At 38.8% G+C, this 22,669-nt stretch overlaps 1 protein-coding gene across 1 annotated transcript; it reads left to right on the forward strand.

Moving 5' to 3' along the window:
- The first annotated feature begins 4,946 nt into the window (after positions 1-4,946).
- edn2 (endothelin 2) lies at positions 4,947-10,486 on the forward strand. Its single transcript, XM_010782817.1, has 5 exons — positions 4,947-5,138; positions 6,086-6,206; positions 7,008-7,121; positions 8,198-8,281; positions 8,913-10,486. The coding sequence occupies exons 1-5, from the start codon at positions 5,078-5,080 to the stop codon at positions 8,986-8,988; spliced, it is 456 nt and encodes a 151-aa protein (XP_010781119.1). The 5' UTR covers positions 4,947-5,077; the 3' UTR covers positions 8,989-10,486.
- Positions 10,487-22,669: the final 12,183 nt, after the last annotated feature.

The raw sequence follows: 22,669 nt of genomic DNA on the forward strand, positions 1-22,669 counted from the left end.
GTAAAACAAACATAATAAGACGACGTACGTATAAAATGATTAGTGGTGGGAGTTTACCTTTATACACAAATGTATTTACCACTGGCTTGGGCAAACTCTGGGTGACTCTATGGAATTTTGATTCAATTGATAGATTTCTGAGGTCTCATCATTAAATGGGAGTGTCTCTACATCAATTAGTCGGACGAGTCAGACTGTCGTTTTTCCTTTAGAAGGGAGGGGAACACAACCTTTGTCGAGGAATATAGGCATCGCGTCGATCGATCGTGGTCTACGATTGTTGTTATGTGCATTGGCCACCGCGCGCGAAAGAGCGCAGCGAGCGCGGTGTGTATGTGGTTGTGTTGGCGAGGGGCTCGAACTCTTACTGTGTGTCTCTTGGTTAGCTTCCCGTAATCATCATTAGACATTACTTTCGTTACAGCCAGTCCGGTGCAGTACATCTGTCGGAGTGGGAGACACTCCGTCTCAGCTGGGTGTAAACGCCGACCACGCAAAATTGTTATATCATGGCATATAACGGCCGTCGACTCATGGCACGGCCATGAGTCATTCTCTCGGCCATGGTTGTACCATTTTTAGTCTTCACGGTCCATGACCGATGGCCGCTCATGGCCGGGTTAAGTGCGTGACCCGTATAATATGAAAATAAAAAGTTTTATGGTTTGTCTAGTACGTAAAATCGGTAAGGAGTAAAGCGCAGTAAATTGTGCACAGAAACGTACCCGACTAAGACACTCTTTGTGTGTGGCAGATTGTCCGGACGTATACATGATTCGCAGGGTGGCGAAAGCTTGCCGTTACAGGACCGACAGAGGAGGACTAACCCTCAACCGGGTTCATCGGAGCATGCGGTGAAGACCACTGCAGTATACTTCACAGTTTAGACCTAGTCAGGACATAGTCTAGGCAACGTCGGGGAAAAATTCTCTAACGATACCTCCTTTTATCTCTCCCAACCAAGACTGTGAACCACTCAAGGGACCTTGTGGCCCTGTGTATAAGTACATAACTTTCTGCATGTTTTCACATAAGAAACGTACTATCCGTGGGAAATTTATATATATTATTGATGCGAGTAATCAAAAAAAATAGGCCTTGTTCCGAACGTTACTATAGGAGGTGTTGTCTATATCAGGTTGTATGTTTGATAAAACTGTGTGTAAAAGAAACGGTTCAGACTTCCAGAGATATTTTTTTTCGTGAAAAAGGTAAGATAAACTTGTTGAGAGCTAAAACTAGTCTTTGCTGTTGCCTCAAAGAGGAGCAGGGGGGAGAGGAGGGAGACAGGAGAGGCCGATTCAGGAGCCCAGACACACTCACAACTATAAATGAACCAAAAACAAATAAATAAACAAGTTTCAATGTTTTTTCATATTGGATATTGTATGTTATTGGTTATGGCCATGTACTTATGATTTTATGATTATTTAAATGTATACATTTTTGTTTCATATGGTGTAGTCTCTTTATTTCCCCCTCAAAAATGCACCAGATTGATGCATTTAAGTCCAACATTTAAAAAAAAATCTTACCGGGGGAGCATGCCCCCGGACCCCCCTATAGGATTTGAGGCCCGGCACCACTGTTCCCAAATAGATTTGCAATTTTTTTTAAATAGTAACCCATCTCCATATGTTTCTTTTTGGGTAGTAGATTTAAACTAGAGGGCTATCACTTTGTGCAGCAACGCTATTGACAAATAAATCCAGCAAAATGGCACAAAAAACTGGTAGTGGCCTCAGGGACGAGGAGTCATTTAACCAGCCAGTAGGAGTCAAGCTTTACTTTCTTTTATATCCATAAAGAAAAAGTAAATTTTACAGTTGTTTCATTATGGATGTTGAGAGGTATCCATATATCTCTTCATTTTGCTCTCAAAGTGCACCAGATTGATGCATCTAACTTCAATATTTAAAAAAAAATGTTCCCGGGGGAGCATGCGCCCGGACCCCCCTAGACTAGAGGGTGTCAGGTCCACTCCCCACTTATAAAAATAGCACCTTACCACTGCACCCCCTCTAATCTCAGATGCACCCTGAGTCATTTTGTTTAAGTACAGTGAGCCTTTCTAAAATATACAGTAAAGAGACAAACCCACCAGCATTATAGGATATACTATGACTTTGTGCCAAATACTTGTTGCTGATTTAGAGTACTGGCACCTTTTTTATTCCAATTCAAGCACTGAATATGCCTTATATAGGTATGGTCCTACACTATATTATTCAAATATAGCATGATAGGTCCACTTGAAACGGGTCACGGGAGACCCGAACACAACATAAGGGTTAAGACATAAATAAAAGCACAACAATCAATATATATAATCGAGATATACAACATAACAGTCACTTCACTTCAATATCTTTGAGGTATAGGTTTTAGAATTTCAAGAAACATTTTAGAAAAATCAATACATTTGCTGTTTCATGCTATCATTTGTTCTCATTGACCTCAGCCCCCTTTGTTTCCACTGTTTCCAGAATGTGTGATTGTGTGTCACATCTAACCTCAGCCCAGAAGAACAACAGAGGACTCAATGGTTCCTCTTTGTGTTGATCATCAACGCGCTGCGGCCTCACATTCCTGTCGCCCTCAGCAGGAAGTGGAAACAGATAAAAGTTCCTTTGCATCACGGCGGCAAAGTCCTCCTTCGATGCCTAATCTGGAGAAAGCTGGAGGTCAATGGGCTTCCTTATACACAAATATTTGCTTTAGATTAGTTTTTTTCCCTCTTTGATAGATAGTTGGTTCAATGCCACCATCCTGCGTTGTTACATCCTTCTGGCATTTCCCCCAGCACTTAACCCCACACACTCACACAAAGCACTCACACACACTTAATGTTGTCAGTTTTGTTATTTCCTTTTGCTGCTGGTGTTTCTTTCCATTTTCTACATTCCTGCTGGAGTTCTGATGAAAAATTCCTCAACCATTGCGAGAGTTTCCGTCTTACACCTTAAACCATTTAAGGTAAAAAAAATAAAATATATATATAAATCTTTTATTCATTACTAAAAAAAATCGCAGATGATATTTGAAAAACCTCCTTTTTAGGATGAAACCAACCTTTTTTTAATTTTTATTAAATTGACAAATGTATATATTTACATTTGTGTATTTATATATTTGTTTGTTTATTTTATAGGCTTATTTATTTATTTCTATATGTATTAAGTTATTATTTATTTATTTCATAGCCATTTTTATCTATTTATTTATGATCATTTCTAATATTTAACTCAATGGCATTTCATGGCTGATTGCTGTGATATGAAGCTTTTAAATCAGTCAATCTACTAAGAAATAAATTAGAAAAAGTATCTGCATTTAAAATATTTTAAGTGAACGTGTCTTTATCTTATTTTTTATAATTATATTTATTCTAATTTTATCTGTGGATTTGATTCATATAACCTTATAACTTAAATAGCAGATAAGAGCGAGGAATACGTTGCATGACAGATGTTACTACACTTATGACTGTGTTGGAGGCCAGGCTTTGGTCAATGCAGGATGTCAGTGAGTGTGTGTGTGCGTGTGCGTGTGTGTGTAACAGAGAGCTGATGTGGCAGCCGGCTGCGTATCTCTTTATGAAGGTCAGAGCATGTTACACGCAGAGATTCTGTTTGTGTGACAGTAAAGACGGTGCCATGACCTCACTTTCCTGCAGGGGCGTGTGTGTGCGTGTGCGTGTGCGTGTGCGTGTGTGTGTGTGTGTGTGTGTGTGTGTGCGTGTGTGTGTGTGTGTGTGTGTGCTGACAGCTTACCCCAACTTCATCCTCCTCATATCAGCGGCACATGCAGGCCCCGCGCTGTTTCTGCCGCTCATCCTGCAGCGCCTCTGGAAAAACACAGAAAGAAAAACATGAAGCCCGTCACCTCACACAACCTCCTGTCTCCGTCACAATACTGAGGTATTTTACATATGTGTTTAGTTATTACTAATACTTGCACCAAAGACTGCAGTTGCAACTAATCGTTTTATTAAACAAAAACCCAGTTTCGGGATTTTCTTACATTTCTCACTCAAAAATCATTTTTCGTCCCACAGCGGGGACATTTTTAAGAAACGTATTAAACAAAGATGAAAGCACACAACCATAGTAAACAATCAATAGCAACATTACAAAGTAAAAAGTGAATAAATGGTTAGCATGATGCAATCGGGTAATGGTGTTCATTATAATGTATTTGTCATCAGTTGTTGTGTTTTGAATTCCTCTTGTAACATATTAACAGTTAATACAAATGACAGAACAAAAAATTGACTATTGGGCAACTCAAAATAACTACAAATCATAAAAAATCACACAAAAGGTGCAAAAATGATCTCCGAGAGATAAAAAAAGACACAAAGACACAATATACAACCCCAGAGAGACACACATTATCACACAGACATAAAAACAATAATGTTCAATGATGTTCAGGGGAGGCTGTGGCTCAGTGGCTAGTGTGCTGGACTTCGAATCAGGGGGGGAAAAAGTTCGAGTCCCACTGCAGTCAGCATCTCGTTGTGTCCCGGAAGACACTTCACCCCAAATTGCTCCTTTGGGGATTGTCCAAAGTACTGAATGTATGTAAGTCGCTTTGGATAAAAGCGTCTAACAAGTGACATGTAATGTTCTATCGGTGCAAACCATAAATATTTGTATTTAGTATTCTTTAGAATTTGAAAATCTAGTTCCAATCCACATAAAACATACCGAACACCATCAGTAAATGTCTCGGAATCAGCTGATCCTCTCCATGTGCTCCTTCACCCCTCTTGGCCTGTAGGGGGCGCTCACAATACTCCATGTTCTGGTCACTTCAGGAATGTGAGGAGGGCAGGTGTGTTGTGTAACAGATGTGTTGTGACGAGCACAGTACAGTAGGAGGTGCTGCAGTGATTAGTATAAGTAGATGGTCTGGAGAAGCCTGAACACAAAGCACCTGCTCTCCGGACTCAACTAACTCTAACGACTCTGAACACTTAAAGAAGTGTATATAATTCAGAGACTTTTAAGACTTTTAAGAGTTTAGTTGCTGCAGTTTTTTCGCAGTATAAGGACATCACACACTGATAAGGATGGCTTCCTTCATGTGCAGGACTCTGACTTTACTCATCATCTGCATGGCTCTGCAAGACGGTGAGGAACTTTTCTTTTAAATGTAATAATGTTACTTCATTTGAGTTTTTTTTGCTTAAAATATCATGGAAAGTTTTTCATGACTCAATACTTTTGAGGAATTTTAATTGTAATACCAGATAATTATTTTTGCAATACATCTTTTTAATATTTGATAATTTATTTGGATTATAGTTCTTCTTTGATACTTCATAATTGATTTGTATATATTTATTTTGGTACTACTTAACGAATCAGTTCAATTCAAATCTTAGTTTAAAAAAACGAAATCATTTTGTCAGAATTCTTGATTTTTAAATCTTGTAATTCATAATTCTTTGGATGTTAATGCAATAAATCATCAGCTCTTTCTTGGCTGGTTAAGATAAAGGCTCTATAATACTTAATCATAATTTCTTAGAATTTATTTTTTAAATACTAGATATCATTTTTATGGTGTATAAGACTATGCTACAAAAAAACAAAAACACTTTGACTATCTGCAAATCTCCAGAGAAAGCACAATCTAAGATCTGGGTTTAACCTTCCAGAGAACATTAACCCACCTTTTTATTGAAAAACAATCATCTTTATTGGTTTAAACCACTCGTTGCATGATTGTTTGACTTGGGTATTCATAACATAATACATATGTTCCTCCATTAATCACAATCCCATTTGTTTAACTGCAACAGTGGGTGTTAACCGGCTTGTTGGATTTCTTTGTGTGAAAGTGCACAGTCTTATTTTTGTCATTGCTATTACTGTAATGGTCTTTTTATGTTATTATCATTATTGTTTAGTCATCTTTTTTTTTTTTTTTATATCACCTGCATTTGTACTCTGTATGTTATTGTGTTATGTGTGGGACAAACCAATAAATAAAGTGTTTAAAGAAAGTGCACCGTCACCCTGCAGAGTATTAGTCTGTACTTTTTTAATCTCGGGCTCCTTTGTGTGTGTTCCAGGTTGTGGACACCCGTTATCAGAGCATCACGTCAGGACCAAACGCTGCTCCTGCAACAGCTGGGACGATAAAGAGTGCATCTACTTCTGCCACCTGGACATTATCTGGGTCAACACGCCCAGGTGAGGCTGCACACAGGAATCTAGTGCAACATTTATTACTGCAATTAAATTCAAAATATAACATGACTAATGTTTTCTACTCTTGCTACTTTCTACTTCTCCTCTACTTCAATTCCAAAGGGAACGGATGCTCTTTGTCCCTCCATGATATGTATTTAACAACTTGAGTCACAGATTTTTGCAAACAAAACAAATTGAATTACTAAATTATTGAGGTATGTTATCAATCAGTAGGTCAGGAAATATTCAGATCTGTTACTTGAGTAAAAGTAGTAATCCGAAGTATAAATATCAATTCCATACATGCTTGTCTTCTTGATTTATGATAAACTAGTTATCCTTTTCTTTACAGTGTTACTTAAGGACAAATACCACACTTTAAACTATTATAGTACAAACCTTAACTATTTTAAAATTAAGTCCTGCATTTAAATGTTACCCAAGTAAAATTATGTAGGGGTAAAATACTGTTATAAAGTGGAAGTAACCAATTCAGAAAAATATTCACATTTCAGAAGGTGAAAATATGATGTCCTCTTACATGAGAAATTAATGAAATGCCAATATTGTTTTTATTTTTGCCGACCTGTAGGCCTTTATCTTGTTAGAAATGTAATTAAAAGTTGTGGAATTAATGTCGTTAGTTGAATTCCACCACTGAGTATTTCAATAATGTAAAATACTCACAATCACAGATAGAGTGAAGAACAATTTTCAATGTTCTTATTTGTGGTTGATTTTAAAAACCTTCTCAGATTCCCGGACACACCTTCCTAAAATATATCTTCTTCTGTTTTCCAGTAAACTCCTTCCTTATGGTCTTGGAAGTCCCCTGTCGCGTCGACGCCGTTCAGCCGAGCGTTGCGAATGTCTCAACTCGGCCGATAAAACCTGTTCCGGGTTCTGCCAAAAAAGGTAAGCGCCCTTCCCTTTTCTTCTTCTTCCATTCACCTACACCAGGGGTGTCCGAACTTCTTTCGCCGAGGGCCACATACAGAAAAATATACGAAGGGCTGGGCTGCTCACTAGGAGGTTTATTGCCTCATAAGTTATAAGTTAGAAAAATCAATCAAATGTAGGTAAATTATTAATACTTGAATATGCTTTAAGAAAAACAACAGTCTCCATCACAGATCTCCATGGGGTTTCATTTATTTTAGCTCATTCCTTACACCAGAAGCCTCAGATTGCCTATAAGAGGATATAGGAAGGGTATATTTCAAGGTTGTTATGAAAATAAGTTATTGGGCTTTTTTCTTATCAACTTAGATTTGTTAGAAAAATGTTTCAACTTTAACCGACTGAATTGATTTGAAAAGTGGGCTTCTTAACACATGAACACTGTGTACTATCTGTTTTCTTCTATATTTAAGAAGTAAAACACAAGCACAAGTTTCATTTGAGAGCCATACTGCATTATAGTTTTTAGAATTTGCTGAGGGCCGATTCAAAATGGCTCGCGGGCCGCATTTTGCCCCCGGGCCATAGTTTGGACACCCCTGATCGAGACCTACAGCAAAGCACCATCACGTACATGTTTTTTTAGAGGATCAAAGAAGATTATGTGTCTTCTTCAACAAGTCTGAAGTATGATTCAACGTGTGATAAAGTCACATAGGGGTAGTAGTAATATCGAGAATAGCCCGCATTTCTTTGACGGCCTTGAAAGAAAACCACCATGCTGCTATTTCTGGATAGTCCTTGAATTTCTGCTTTCACTCAAGGAAATGTTTGTTGCGTCTCCGCGTTATTGCGGTTATGAAGCCACCATTACAGATTAGTCACTGTTTTTAGATGTTATCCGAGGTGATGTTTACGAAGCACACCCCTGCATTCCTGGGTATCTACGGATACATTCGTATGAAAGTCCAAGGAAATTGCCTACTAGATCAAGAAACTATTAGCGTGATAATGCCAGACAAGAATCCTCTAATTCCAAGAAGTAATTGGCAGGGATATGTTTTTAATGCTGTTGTGTTTTCTGTCCGCAGCTCAGAGAAACCAAGGAGGAATATCGTTGGACCATTGGTGGATTCTACAAGTACAAACAGCAACAAACTGCTGGCATCTTTCAGGTACATTAACGATCATTTAAGGTTGATTTAAATACATACTGTGGTGTGTAGGGATGTCATAATATCAGGAATCAAGGGGTCAATAATAAAACAAGTGAAAATCCATGTTTCTTGACACCAATAACACAAAATCCAATGTACTTAGACATACAGTTGTTCATTACCGCAGGCCAAACTAGTTCTTGTTATGAAGTGAAACAGGTCATAATTCCTACTTTAATATCTATTCTGAATTGCTCTGAAAACATCTTCAAAAACTGTGTATATAGTTCATTGCCAAAAAGTCACACAGTACACATTTTTTGCTGAATAGATGCAACTTTTCTCATCCTGCTGCTTATGGCTAACTCAAACTAGCTTGCCTCTTGTAGCATTATCACGGAAATGTATTTATTGTAGATAGCAAACTTACAAAGTTTCAAAACCAATTTTCTATAGTCCTGTGAAATCCGTTTAAGGCCTTGATGGTTCTACGGTATCTCCGGTACTCGAATATGGTCACGTTTTAGAACATGTAGCATCTACTTTGAACACGATTACTGGTTTTCGTTGCATCCCTAGTGCTGTGTTTGACGGTCATTTCTATGGCGATCAAAGCTAACCTGTGTTTTTTCTTTTGTTCTTCTTGCAGATCTAGAGTCGAGACCAACACTGTGATCGCCAAATACTTTCTGTCTATGAAACCCAGAGGAGTAAAAACTGGCTGAAGAGCAGAACAACAGAGAGGTAGAGGACCAGAAGAAGTTCAACCTCAATGGGCCGGAGACCCCACGGTTCGAGAACTCATCAAGAGTCTTACCAACTCTTGGGATGTAGAGGGGGAATGGTAAAAGGAAAGGAGGCAGTGGATCGAGAACTTGATCAACAAAAACCAAGCCTCGGAGCACTGGCACCAGGAAACAAAGCTGGGTGGAGACGTTTAGAGTCGCTTATTGAACGCTCTTTGAACTTTTTAACAACAGATGCCAAGAAAGGATCCATTAAAGCCAAGGACATGGAAACTGGTGTCTGGCCCTTTGGGGAACTACCAAGAAACAACAATCAAGACATGACTATTGTTCAGAGGAGGAATATAACAAAGTACTTCTCCTATTCTACAATTCAAAAGGAAATGTTATTGACTTCACTACATTTATCTGACAGCTGAATACTACTACTCCTTTACAAATTAAGATTTTTGCACAGGTTTTTTTTGTTGATAGGTAATCATTCATAAAACATTTCATGGTTCAAACTTCTCAAATGTAAAATGTACAGGTCTTACTGGTCTAGCACATTTTTTGATTTGGACCGTTACTCTCACACAACATCGTGAAGTTATGAATTTGGCCTTTGGATAATTGGCATCTTCACAATTTTTACCGAGTACTTTTCAGTGTGATTCTGGGTATTTTACTTAAGAAATAATCCTAACACTACCTTATCCACTGCTGTTGTTAAAATCAGTTACTAAATCAGTGGTTATTTTACATCTAAAGCTCACCTACAATGACGACCGTAGGATCATTAGCCGGGAATTGTTTTTCAATGTTTACTAAAAAGTCATTGCTGACCTTTGGTTCAGTTTCATGTTCCTCTGTATCAGAGCGGCGATCTGCTGTCCTGCCTGAGTTTAAGGCAAATTGCTTTTTTAATTATCAGGCAGTACTTGAACAATATTCACTCATAAACCCAGGGAAATGAAGGTCATCTCTTTGGGGTTTATCTCATAAACAGCTCTACATAAGGCCCATTGTCAGCTCCTATACAGCAGTCTGCTTTCTGCTAGCATAACAACAACAACAGTGGGTCCATTGTGTTGGCTCAAGTGTTTATTGCATAGCTCTTGTTTAATGTTTTGATTGAAGATAAGCCAAACAGTTTCAATGACGAGCCGCTTGCCAAAAAATGCACCAATGTTTTTTTCCTCTCCTGACAAATGCTAACTTAATTCCTCCGTTATTACCCACTGGGAAATGATGACTTGAGTTTATGCACTGCAAAAGTTAACCATGTTAGGAATGCACTTTCTCCGTGACACAGATCCGTTGTCACATGGAAATATAAACCTTCATCCTCAAATATCTCAATGCTGCAAACGATGGATAGTTTGCCAGCTTAGAAGTTTACTGTTAAATGCTTTGTTGTATATAGAACTATTTATTTATTCTCTAACTTATTCAGAGATGTATTTATATTTGTATGAATGATGCATTGGATTGTGTATGAGAAAATAAAGAAAAGAACATTTGCAAGAAAACTTCTCGTAGCAGAATGGTTATTTATTTGACTTTTTGTATTTGAATGACATTTCTGTTTCCTAATGTTTCTCCAGCTACACAATGCAAACACTTGTAATCATTTTAAATAGAATATAATAAGAATTTTATAGAATTGGGAGGGATGAACCCCTCTTTAATGGTCACATATGCAGAGCACACAGCACACACAGTGACATGTGTTCTCTGCATTTAACACCAGACCAGGAGTCTAGTACTAGGAGCAGTGGGCAGCTATTGTACAGCGCCCGGGGAGCAATGGGAGTGAGGGGGGAAGGGGGGTGTCTGTTGCCTTGCTCAAGGGCACCACGGCAGGGCAGGAGGTGAACTGGGACCTCTCAAAGTAGCAGTCCACACTCCACATTTTAGGTCTGATCGGGGACTTGAACCGGCGACCCTACAGCTCACAGTCCAAGCCCCTAATTATGACATGCCAGTAAGCACAAGTTCACCACTGGATCCACTGTTAACTTTCCCTTTCTTGGAGGAAATAATCCATGTACTCTATGTCAAGGGACATTGATACTTTTACTTTACACAATGGATTTCCGCAAATGTAGTCTCATTTGTTTAATCGATATGGACGCTTATTGTTAAGAAACTAAAGTTGGCTAGACTTAAACAAATAATTGACTGTAGTCGTTGGGTGTAACACCAGTTCATAGACATTTTACTAAAACATTAAGCGAACAAAACAAAAGAGTGGACTTTGAAAGAGCAAATAGACATGCTGCAGTGATTTCAGTGTATACATGATAACTTTTTCTATCATTTCATTGAATCTTTTAAAACAAACAATCAATGATCTATTAATCTGACGAGTTGAGACGTTTAGAAAATGCCATTAAGTTGAAGAAATTCGATTTTCTCTTTTTTAAAGTATATATTTAATAGAAATGGCTCAAATCCGTCTACATTTGATCAATGATTAAAGGTTAATTAAAACGATGTCCATTATTCCTGCGAGTCAAATTTAATACAAGAAAGGCTTCCCATTATAAAAGATTGATATCTAACTTGTTTTGTAAATTAAACTACAGGGTCTTGTAATAGCAGAAATGTGATTTGAGCATGAATTCGAAAGCTACTCTATTGATATACTATTGGTCATAAATCTTTCAGGAACCCATCTTAAGATACGAAACCTTTGAAGCATATATTTAATGTCATCACATTAAGGCAGTTCATTAAGTCCATCACAATCAATATGGATAGCAAGCAGTTACATTCCTGTTTAATTTGGCTACAAAAAACTTTCTCCTCCTGTCTCTACCTGTTTTTCATTATAGCGTATGGTTATTTTGCACTAATAATGCACGTAATCAGTCCTTTCTATGTAAGCCGGGGGGGGACGTGGATTATCCCAAAGACATGCCTCTGTGATTGTATGAATATTAAAACTTGGGCGAAACGCATGCATGCACGTATCCCGGGGCTTTCTGAATCCTCAAAACATACAGACACAAGAGGCAAAAAGGCTACATAAGAGAGTAATGGAGATTTTGGGGAACTGAGTGCAAAGAGTGGAACAGTCTTCAAAAAAAGTGCCTGAACGTTGCATTTTTGCACATTGTTCAATCCGAGGTAAAGAGAAGTTGGCTTTGTGGTTGTGACAGCACCCGTGTTGGTGTTAGTTAACGTTAGATAACTTTCAACGTTGACCTACTGTAGCTGCAAACATTGTAAATTATAGCCTCAACTTCTTCCAACATTAACATTTGAATATCTGTTAGCTAACGTCTTTTTCTCCCGTGTTTTTGGAGGAGCAATGCAGAAGCTAAGGACAGGTCATTTGGTGGTTGTCTTGCAAAATTAGATATTAAAAACATAATGCAAATTGCTACTTTTACAATAAAGGCTTCCAAAAAAAGGTAGAACAATGCAAACTGCAAAATACTTCAGGCTGCAAACTGTTTATTTTTCTTCTTTGGTTTTAAAGCTTTCATGTAAATTTTCTTTATTGCTGATTGTAACAAATCATTTACTCAGAAGTAATCAGATATTTACTATGACTGTATCATCCATAGTTATTATTGTCCAATTGACTAGTTTTAAAAAACAGAACAATGTATGAGGACATTATAATTGTTCATTTTCTGAATGCATGTTGCTGTATAACATGGATGATATATTGACAGGGACAATACATTTAAGCAGTGCTAAACTTAAATCAAGTATGCCCAACAAATAGCTTTGTACAGTTATATTTCATTAGCTTCTGATCCAATACTTTGGAGCTTGAGTGTAGGATGACATTGCTGAAGAGAAATACAATGAAATCATGGTGTGGATATATATTTTGTACCGTGACAATATAAAAACCATGGCTTGAAGTATTATAAGTTGTAGGTTGTATGTATGAACTTATGTATAAATGAATACAGATGAAATCCCTGGTCAAGTCTCTAGACCAGGGGTTCCCAAAGTGGGGGTCGCGAGATGATTACAAAATAAAAATGGAAAATTAAAAATATATATATATAAAAAAAAATTGATTAATCTTTTTTATATATTTTTTTAAATTATTATTAATAATAACGTTTGCATAGACATTTTCAGGGGCGGACTAGCCATCTGTATAATTTCCCCGCAACGAGGCTCCCCCTTTGACAATCCACTAGCGCAGTGTTTCTCAAACTTTTTCATACCAAGGACCACTTAACCAATAAAAAACACTCATGGACCCCCGTCCGTCCCCCCGTCCCCCTCCCCCGTCGACAGGGGGTCGCCAGTCTCTGGCACTGTTATTTTGGGGTTCGCGGGCTGAAAAGTTTGGGAACCCCTGCTCTAGACTGATCAGGTGAATGTATGTAATAGTCTCAGTATTTAACTACAGAACAGGCCCACAGTGAACCTGCTGTAGTATTTAGTTTCTGCACACAGCTTTTCTTTGTGTACAGTATAATGTAGCCTGCAGAAGTGTTGAGTTTGTCCCCTTGTCGCTCCGTGCACTGATGTTTACTTTAGATAGGCTGTCCTCTGAGAGCGACGTGTTTACTATAGAGGATGTCGGAGACTTCTGATTATCTGCAGGACTTCCAGGTCACAGGACAAATGTTTAAGGAATGACAGGCTACACAGTAAATGAGGCATTAGCAACATTCAAAGTCAAACACAGGTTAATATGTGTTTTTTTGTGTGCATTGAAAACTTTTGTTGGGGAAAGAAAATGAGGAGAATGCTGCAGAAACACACCTTGGTAATGTGCACCTGCGTCTCCTTTACCACAGTGACATCCTCGTCATTGAGCCTGACGTCAGTAGGATTTCCAGAGTGAATACAGAGTGTGAAAAGCTGACTAAGTCCGAGGAATGAAAAAACAGGATGCTTTTTCTGCATTCCTACCGAATTCCTTTAGCGCAGGAGAAAACCGGGAGGAAAAAGAAACAAAGGAAAAGCAGGAGCACGTCTGCTGTTTGCTCAGGGAACTGATATGGGCTGGATGGAGGAGGGAGATTACAACCTTAATCACGCTGTTGTCAAAACACTCCTCGCATTGTTTGCCTTTGTTTTAGTCCTTGTTCGATGATGTTGCCCATTTCTTTTCTTTTCCCCGACATGTGGGCTGATGGTAAATCTCGATTGTGTTGCTGTGATTGTTTGTGAAAGTCTCACTGGGATCAGGAGTGTTGTTTTTGCTTGGAAACATTTCAGGTTAGGACATTGTGCTTGTTGTGAATTTACAGTAGCCGATTTAGGAACTGCATGAAAAAAAAATACTGGGCTGAGGAGAGGGATAAGATCTCAAACTGCATGAACTTTATCCGGGCAAGTAGTCTTTTTCAAGAGATACCTGATACAGAGCAAACATATTCCACCATGAATAACTTACCCAATACATCCCTGAAATTATCTAGAGCACAGGTTTCCAAATTTGGAGTCGATCCAAAGATCAAACAGCATAATCATGATCCAATAACCATCCAGGAACACTTTCCAAGGCTTTGAATAACCATGATCTAGAGCAGGGGTGTTCAACTCAAATACACAGTGGGCCAAAATAAAAAAAATGGGTACTAGTCGAGGGCCGGACTGGTTCAATGTTTATTGCAAAACGTATTGAAATGAACTCATTGCACATATTAAACCTGGAACTAACAAAGCTTCAATTATTGCCTATAAAAACAACATTAAACATTAAATAATCAGTTGCATTCATTTCTTATGGCTCTATCTGCAGCTTTTCAAGAGTCATTTCTTATGATTACATTTTCCCACAGGCCAACAACAGCTTCAAAAAAACTATTTCCCTCAAAGAAAAAAACAAACATGCCCTGTTGACGTGAGAGAAAAAGTACAGAAGGAAACATCCATTGAAACTCTGTGTCCTGCTCTGTGATGCTAGTTCAAGCAGATACTTGGCATCTCATCTTGGGTGCAAGTTCATCAATGTTTGGGCTCAGGCTCTGAGCTGAGGAAACCCTCAGGATGGAGTGAAGGTGTGCGTGCAATATACCGGCGGGTCAGATCTAATAGTAATTAGAAATTATCTTGCGGGCCCAAATTAAATCCACCAAGGGCCTGATTTGGCCCCCAGGCCTTGAGTTTGACACATGTGATCTCGACTAAATTATCCCAATTATTCTGACTGGACTTTAAACAGCCCCTCCCAGTGTAATAACACAAGGTCTGTTGAAAGTCTGAACACAATGTACAGCCGAGGCTGATAGATATGTCTTTAGTCACAGAAACCACACTAAAGGTCATATCAATTATGACCTGAACAAATTGGGGGATAATTGAAATCTATGGAAACGAAGAAGTCATTTGGAGGTAATAAAATAACGGTTAACCAACCAACATCATCATCCTTAGAAGAGGAATAAACAATGTCCAAATTGATGGTAAATATAATGAAAGGCTTCACCTAAATTGTAATACTGGGCAACTTTATGATATATTCAAATGTATGTTTAACTTTTCGTTAAGATGCAAAAGAAAGTGAAGGAACTCCCTGACTCTGGTAAAGTCCTCGTCTGATGGGAGAAATTAATCCCGGAAACTGTGACAGGACTGTTGTCTGCTGCATTTGACAAAATCGTGCAACCCAGAATCCCATCATTAACAACTATTTATTTCATGTGTTTCATAAAAACCTCCAAGGACATGCTAAAATATGAATTTCATGTGCAAATAACCTGAAAGATGTATTGGGATATGTGTTACGACATCATCTACACTACCAAACCTCAAATGTTTTTGTGTTTTCGCTTGCTGTTGTGCAGTTCTGCGATTACAGTAAAAGTCCCCGTCGGTACATTCCTGCTCTTCCTGGTTTTGTTTGCTGGGACCACAGTGGCTCGGGGACAGACCGGCCTATCAGCACCGCCGGCCCGAAACATGCCCGCTGATACCAAAACACAAAGTCTAGTCTAAGCGAGATCCAGCAGGAAGGAAGCAGGCTCGCTCTGAGACGCTGTCTGCATTAATGGGTAACTTTCCAAGCAAGTGTCATGTATAAACAGTGACGGAGATGTTTTGAATAGCAGGCATTCCTGGATGCTTCCTCAGCGACTCAAAGGTGAGACTCATTACGGAGAAACACACATGACATGTTTGTCATTTTTCTTGCTGTAATGGTCACAGACTGCCAGACATTCCTCCTCCTGCTTAAACCCGCGATAAGTAGCTGTTGTGCAAAACGGTCATCGTTAAAGAGAGGGAGAAACTCTTAGTGTATTGTTTTGTAATAAAATCCAAAATCTGAAGAAAATATATTTTAAAAGACACCTCACCTCAGCGGCATGTCTGCACTGGAGGGCATTCTTCACATTATTCAAATCCAGATTATCATCACATTCCCCTGTGTGTGGGCACACGTACGTCTGATGTATGGAGGTGATAGTCGCTCACATTGCAACAGTATAAACAACCTGAGTAAACAGTCGCGTCCTCTGTGTGACACCGATGATCCAAATCTTAATTATCCCATTCAGACCCACCATGATGTCCATCTTTTATCAGACAGGTAAAGCAGGTGAATACGGGATGAAATGTGGCTGAAATAGGGTGCAGAGATACAGTGCTGTTGTGCACGTCCACTGGGACTAGGCGGACACATAGTGAGTAGATCAGTGTTAGCATGAACTCATCGTGGTTGTCGGAGAGCACGTGCAATCCTAGCACAATAAGAAAGAAGTAAAAAAAGAATACTTACCTTAACTTTAGCTATGTGGAGTGGACCACCTTTTTCAAGCCTTGAGTTTCGACGAGCTGGGAAAGAGTGACGTCTTGGTGCCATTAGCAGCTAATGCTAATGCTAGCTTGGTTCACACTTTGCTTCCGTAATTCAAGTTATATTTTGAGATGCAAACTTTGCGAGCTAAAACCAGCTTTGTTGGTAGTGAAATTACCAGAAAATGGGTCATTTAGAACAACTGACTGCTGAAGAACACCTAGATAGCGACTTGTTAATCACAAAGGAGCCACACTATGAATCCCACTCCTCTATATTGTGTATTTTACTCTTAATGGTACCAAAATGTACAAAATGAACACAATGAAGTATTGAAAAAAGACTTATTGCTGACAATAACCTGGCCCTTAACACAAAACAAAAGAACTCATTGTGGACTTCAGGAGATCGAAAGGGCAACACACACACTCCCATCCACATAAATGGAACGGCGGTGGAGCGTGTGTCTAGCTTCAAGTTCCTGGGGGTCCACATATCCGATGTTCAGGGTCAGCTTCTTCCCCAGGGCTGTTACCCTCCTGAACTCTGCCCGCTGATAGACTCAAGCCCATACCCACCATCCACCTGTTTATATATTTTATATTTTATTATCAATGCCGTTTACACTGTATATATTCATCTGTTTAAATAGCCTATTTATAATTATTCTATTTATAAAAATTCCATGTATAATTATTCTCATTATGTAGACTCACTCCTGCACTGCTATTTTGCACTTCTGGTCAGATGCCTAAACTTACATTTCGTCACTAGTACATACTGACAATAAAGTTGAATTTGAATCTGAAAGTAGTGATTAAGTGCATAAACTAATTAGGAAAATGTTTCCTGAGGTATTACATCAAGTGAGAAGTAAGGTACATTTCTCATAGACTTCTATAAATGTTTGGATGTATTGTTTTTCTTGAAAAAATGAATTATATGTCAACATGGATAATTCATTTGCACAATTTTTGAATGTGTGTTGATGGACAAGGTTTTGAATTGAACAAATATAAATAAATAAAAAAGTATCTTTTTAAAAAGTAGAAAGGTGTAAGGATGCTGGTCATGGTGAAATAACAGCACACTGATGTGAACAAAAACTAAACCCTCTTCACGGTCACACAAGGTCACAGCTGTCTATTTAAGCATTGTTTAAACACTTCTCAGTAGACCAAAGGAGAGACGGGAAATCTCTGATTGTGGGAAAGTAACTGGATACCGGAAGGATGAATATTTAATACGCCACAACGGCAACGTCATGCATTTGTGTCACAAACAAAAGGACATTCCTTGAATTGGTAATGTCATCTTGACAGAGAATGACCAAAAAAGGAAATTATTTGTTTTTCATTTCTACCTGCACATGCTGAGTAACACACGGAAGTCATGCAACAAGAATGTCGACCCTCCCTCCTCTCCACGTGGGGTCTCCACTCAGTTGTTTATTAAGTGCTTCTTCACCTATTTAGTCATCATGAGGGCAGTAGGGCAGAGCTTTGATCAATGACATCCGATCATGAATCACTCTGAAACGGGCCATGCAGTGGTTGTTTGATTTTCTGCAGATATGAACCTCCATAGCCTCACACCTCATCTAACAAAGCAGCGTTTGTTTGATTAGTGGAATAGATAAAACCTCTCCATTCCTGATAAAATATGCTCTTTGTCATTGAATACTGAAGTACAGAGCGTTACCTTCTTATGAGGTCATAGAGACGAGACTGTCATGGACGCTTTGACGGGAATTGTTTCTATTTCTGGTAAACTGTTTTGTCCTTAAAGGGTTAACTTGGTAAAAATATAACTTGCTGTGTTTTTCATTCCTGCCACTTATCGCCAATATGTGTGACTTATGCTTTTGCAGATGAACCAAAAAAGGAGGGACTTTTGAGATTCTTTGGCAAAGAGGAAGGATGTTCACTCGACTTCTTTATGATTTTTTTTATGACCTCTTTAAAAGAATACTTTTAAATAAATACCTTTATCTCGGCACCCAATTTGACTTCCTGTGATAGCAGTGAATGAGCAGGTGTTATTAATGATGTTAATCAGCAGCGCAGCAACAGCTCCCTGGAACTGGCTCAGCTGAAAGGTATGCAGCCATCGTTACTGTTATCAGACACACCTGGGCTTCCCCTGCTGAAGGCCTGTCAAAATGTCTGCTCTCATAAAGTCGATTGGAGTTATTTAAAGAGGACATATTACAATTTTTTTAGGTTAATATTTGTATTTTTTGTCTCTACTCTGACGTGTCTCCATGCTTCAATGTTCAAAAAGCCCTTTATTTTTCTCATACTGCCTGTGCTGCAGCACCTCTTTTCGCCCTCTGTCTGAAACCAGAGCCCAGTCTGCTCTGATTGGTTAGCTGGCCGGCTCTGTTGTGATTGGTCAACCAGCTTAGAGATGTCCCGCCTATCACGTACAATGTGTTAGAGCGCTAGCTAATTGAAGTGCGAGTGTTAAGGAGTGTAGGGAAAGAAACCCCTTCAGGAGGGAACTTTGGGATTGTAGCCTTTGCCGACCATTTACATGCACTAAAACCTATAGAACACATTAAAGGAAAGGGAAAACCCCAAAAAGCAAAGTATGGCCTAGGGTGAGCACTTAAAAGTATGTTTTTAGTTTAACTCACAGATTTTATTTTATGTTCGCAACAAAAAACAAAAAGGTTTAATACAAATGCATACAACAGCTTTAGACGTGCTAGTATTTTACTTTAGAGCTAGTCTAAGCTAACCACCTCTGCTGAGCTAAACTAGACACGTCCTGACTTTAGCTCAGTACCACAAAAACATGCTATTGATCTTTTTTAAAGGGGACCTATCATTCAAAATGCACTTTTTTATGTCTTTTATACATAAAGATGTGTCCCCGGTGTGTCAGGGTACTCACGCAGCGTCTGAAAATAAAACCCTCTCTCTTTTCCTCCGTAACCCAAATCTCTAAAAACGGGCTACAACGGAGCTGATCCAGATTTGGTGCGTCCGATATGACGTAATATCGTACATGTAGGCTGGCTTTACACCCACGGCCCTATCAGAAACGTTACTATCGGAAACAATGCCTGACTGTTTTGGACGTGTTTACATTAGCATCGCTAACACTCAGAGCTAACCTGTACTGGAGAGCATTTGTGTTAAGAAGCAGGAAGTAAAAAGGAACTCACCTTGTGGTATAACCGGCAAGAGAGAAAGCCTTTGAGCTCCATACTGTTTCAGAAATAATCCTTGATAATCCATGATATGGCGTTTCATCACGGCAGTATTTAGTTTAGACAGTAACTGCCGGGTCCCACATCAGCTCAGACCCCTCCTTTTTTAATCAATTTTTAAATGTTTGTTAAAGCTTTATACCCCAAATCAGCACTTTTGAAGCAGGAAGTGAAATAGAGGGATATGAGGCATGGCTAGAATGGGTGATCTGTTTGGTGTTTTGAGCAAAACACTTCATAGACATGTTTTTTATATATTTGTATATATCTGAGACCTATGCTATTGCCTAAAAATAGCATGATAGGTCACCTTTAAACAAAAAACTTAGCAACCCCTTTTCTGGTTAATTTAGCTGCACATTCACCAAGCAAACTCCCTTAATGTGAACCAGGCATTCATTTTTACTGGATTAAAAAAGATGAATAATTCCTCTTCTTTGATCTACGGCTTGTTTTCCCATAAACCACGTTCACCACACCTATTTTTGTTGCAGGACACCGTGAACCATATCAAAACTCAACTAACCAAAACCATGACGTCTACCTCAGGCCGCCGTGTTTAAGATATCGTGCAGCGGCGCACCGGATGGGCGTGATTTGAGGTTTATCAACACCTTTCTTTTGTGGAGCCAAACCACAGTGAACACAATTAAGCAGCTAATCATTTAACATTCACGTTTCCACCCAAACATGTTCTAATGTGTCTGGCATTCTTTCTTTTTTTCTGGTTCGACGTGTTGTTGATCCAGTAATGTGGGAGGAAGACCATTAACAATGTTCACGAAGGAATGTGGGTAAATTCCACCTCAGTACGAGACACTAACATGTCATTATTGTACATGTGGGGGAAAAACTGATCCAATGGGGAATGTTTATCCTCTTATAAACATGGCAGACACTCGCTCCAAACCTCGATCTTATCAATCTACGGCGCGCTCATAAATTCCTTCACTTCGGACACCTTTGTTTTATTTTCTAGCCTAAATATATCTGACACTCTGCAGATCTTTCTGTAACTAATTATAGTCAGAGGAATCTCCCTTTTAAAACAAAGAACCTTTCCTCATGCAAACCTTTTTTATCAAGTTTCCGTGATGCTCCCTCTCCCCTGGGTGTATTCCCATTCTTAGCTGTTATCAGCGGCGACGCCCAGCATGATGGTCGTCTTTATTCGTGGTGACAGGGGAGTGGGAGACATGGGGATGGGATGACAATCAATGTGCCACACAATGGGCTTCAAGCAGCAACAATGTCTGAAATGTTTCCTATGTTTCCTCTTAGTTTTCTGTTAAGAGATGAAATAAGAAACGTCTCATTCAGTTGCACCATCCAAATCTGCTCTTACCCTGCATGTGTGCTGTATAATAAAACCAGACTTGATTATAAATTGGTGGCTATGGTTGATTTTGTTTATTATTAGCATAGGTCACATAAACACCATGGCTCTGCCTTAATATGCGTACTTTTGTAAATACCTTTGCTATTTTGAGTGCATCACTGTGTCCGAATGTGTAAAATGGCTAAATGAATTGTGTAATGGGATGATGTAACGTTCAAAAAGTTGGTTGTCGAACCTGGGACAAAGACCGCCATCTTGGCTGCATAACCGGTAAACCCTTCACATACAAATTAAATGTATTTGTTCTATATTTAATACAGGTATCTCTATGCTTAACTGAGAAATATGTGATGATTTAGGTAGCTAGCTTACAGTGGCTATCATATAATCCGAAAGTGCTACACGGTCGAAATTCACACATTGCAGCAAGTGTTCATAATGAGAGACATGGCAGTGTGCTCTTAGGGAAGTATCCAAATTGAGACACAGCATAAGAGACCTTCCGTGTGCACATGTTCTGGCACATGCCGAAGCATTGGAGAGATGCAAACAAAAAAATACTGCAAGAAGAAGAACTTCAGCAAATGGAGGTACTGATAAATAAACTAAAACAAAGTAAACATGTTTTTCCAAAGCGTGAGTGCTGGTTTCATTTATCTGATCCGGTGTTTGTGTGTGTATAGATACACAAAAATGTAATGGAATAGAAGTAGTAGAAGGGACCTCAAATTTGTACTTCATTACTTAAATTGCATCGCTGCATTTAGTTCACAATTGTGCACCATTTCGTTCAAAAAAGTAATTGAACAGGGAAAATAAAGTTTCCAGAACAATAAGTTGCCACTGACTAATATCTCATAACTGTCTCCAAACTATTCCAACGTTAATGTCAAGTTAATACAGGGTTAAATTAAAGTTAATTATGCAAGCTATTAAGTTACAATACCTTCCTCAACAGTCAGCCCTGTCAATACTGCTGGCTATTATTCAATTCTTCAGCTCAAAGTTCACCCAGAGTTTAACCAACAAAAAAGTTCTTGCAGATTTACTCTCGATGCCATGACCAGCCCTTTAGTATGAGGCTGTGTACAGCTAAATGTGGCCTTTAATTATACAGTCCATTAAGTTTCATCTATTTTCAACCAGAACACACAGATTAAACCTAGATGCCAAATATGAGATCATAGAACCATAACATGTCAGTAGTATTAGTTGTTGGAGTTGAAGCTGCACTGTTTGTCTTAAAATCTCCTTTACAATATTGAGGTTATATGTTTTGCTTTGTATTTGAACAGGTATTAGATTTAAAACAGGCAAGCGATAAACATTTTGGTGATTTATATCAAGCTGCTCTAAAGTCTGGTTCGTTAAAGGCACATGGTATTTGCAACAAGTCGTT

This window comes from Notothenia coriiceps, unplaced genomic scaffold (genome assembly GCF_000735185.1).
Source record: "Notothenia coriiceps isolate Sejong01 unplaced genomic scaffold, NC01 NC01_scaffold00024668, whole genome shotgun sequence".
Taxonomy (NCBI): Eukaryota; Metazoa; Chordata; class Actinopteri; order Perciformes; family Nototheniidae; genus Notothenia; species Notothenia coriiceps.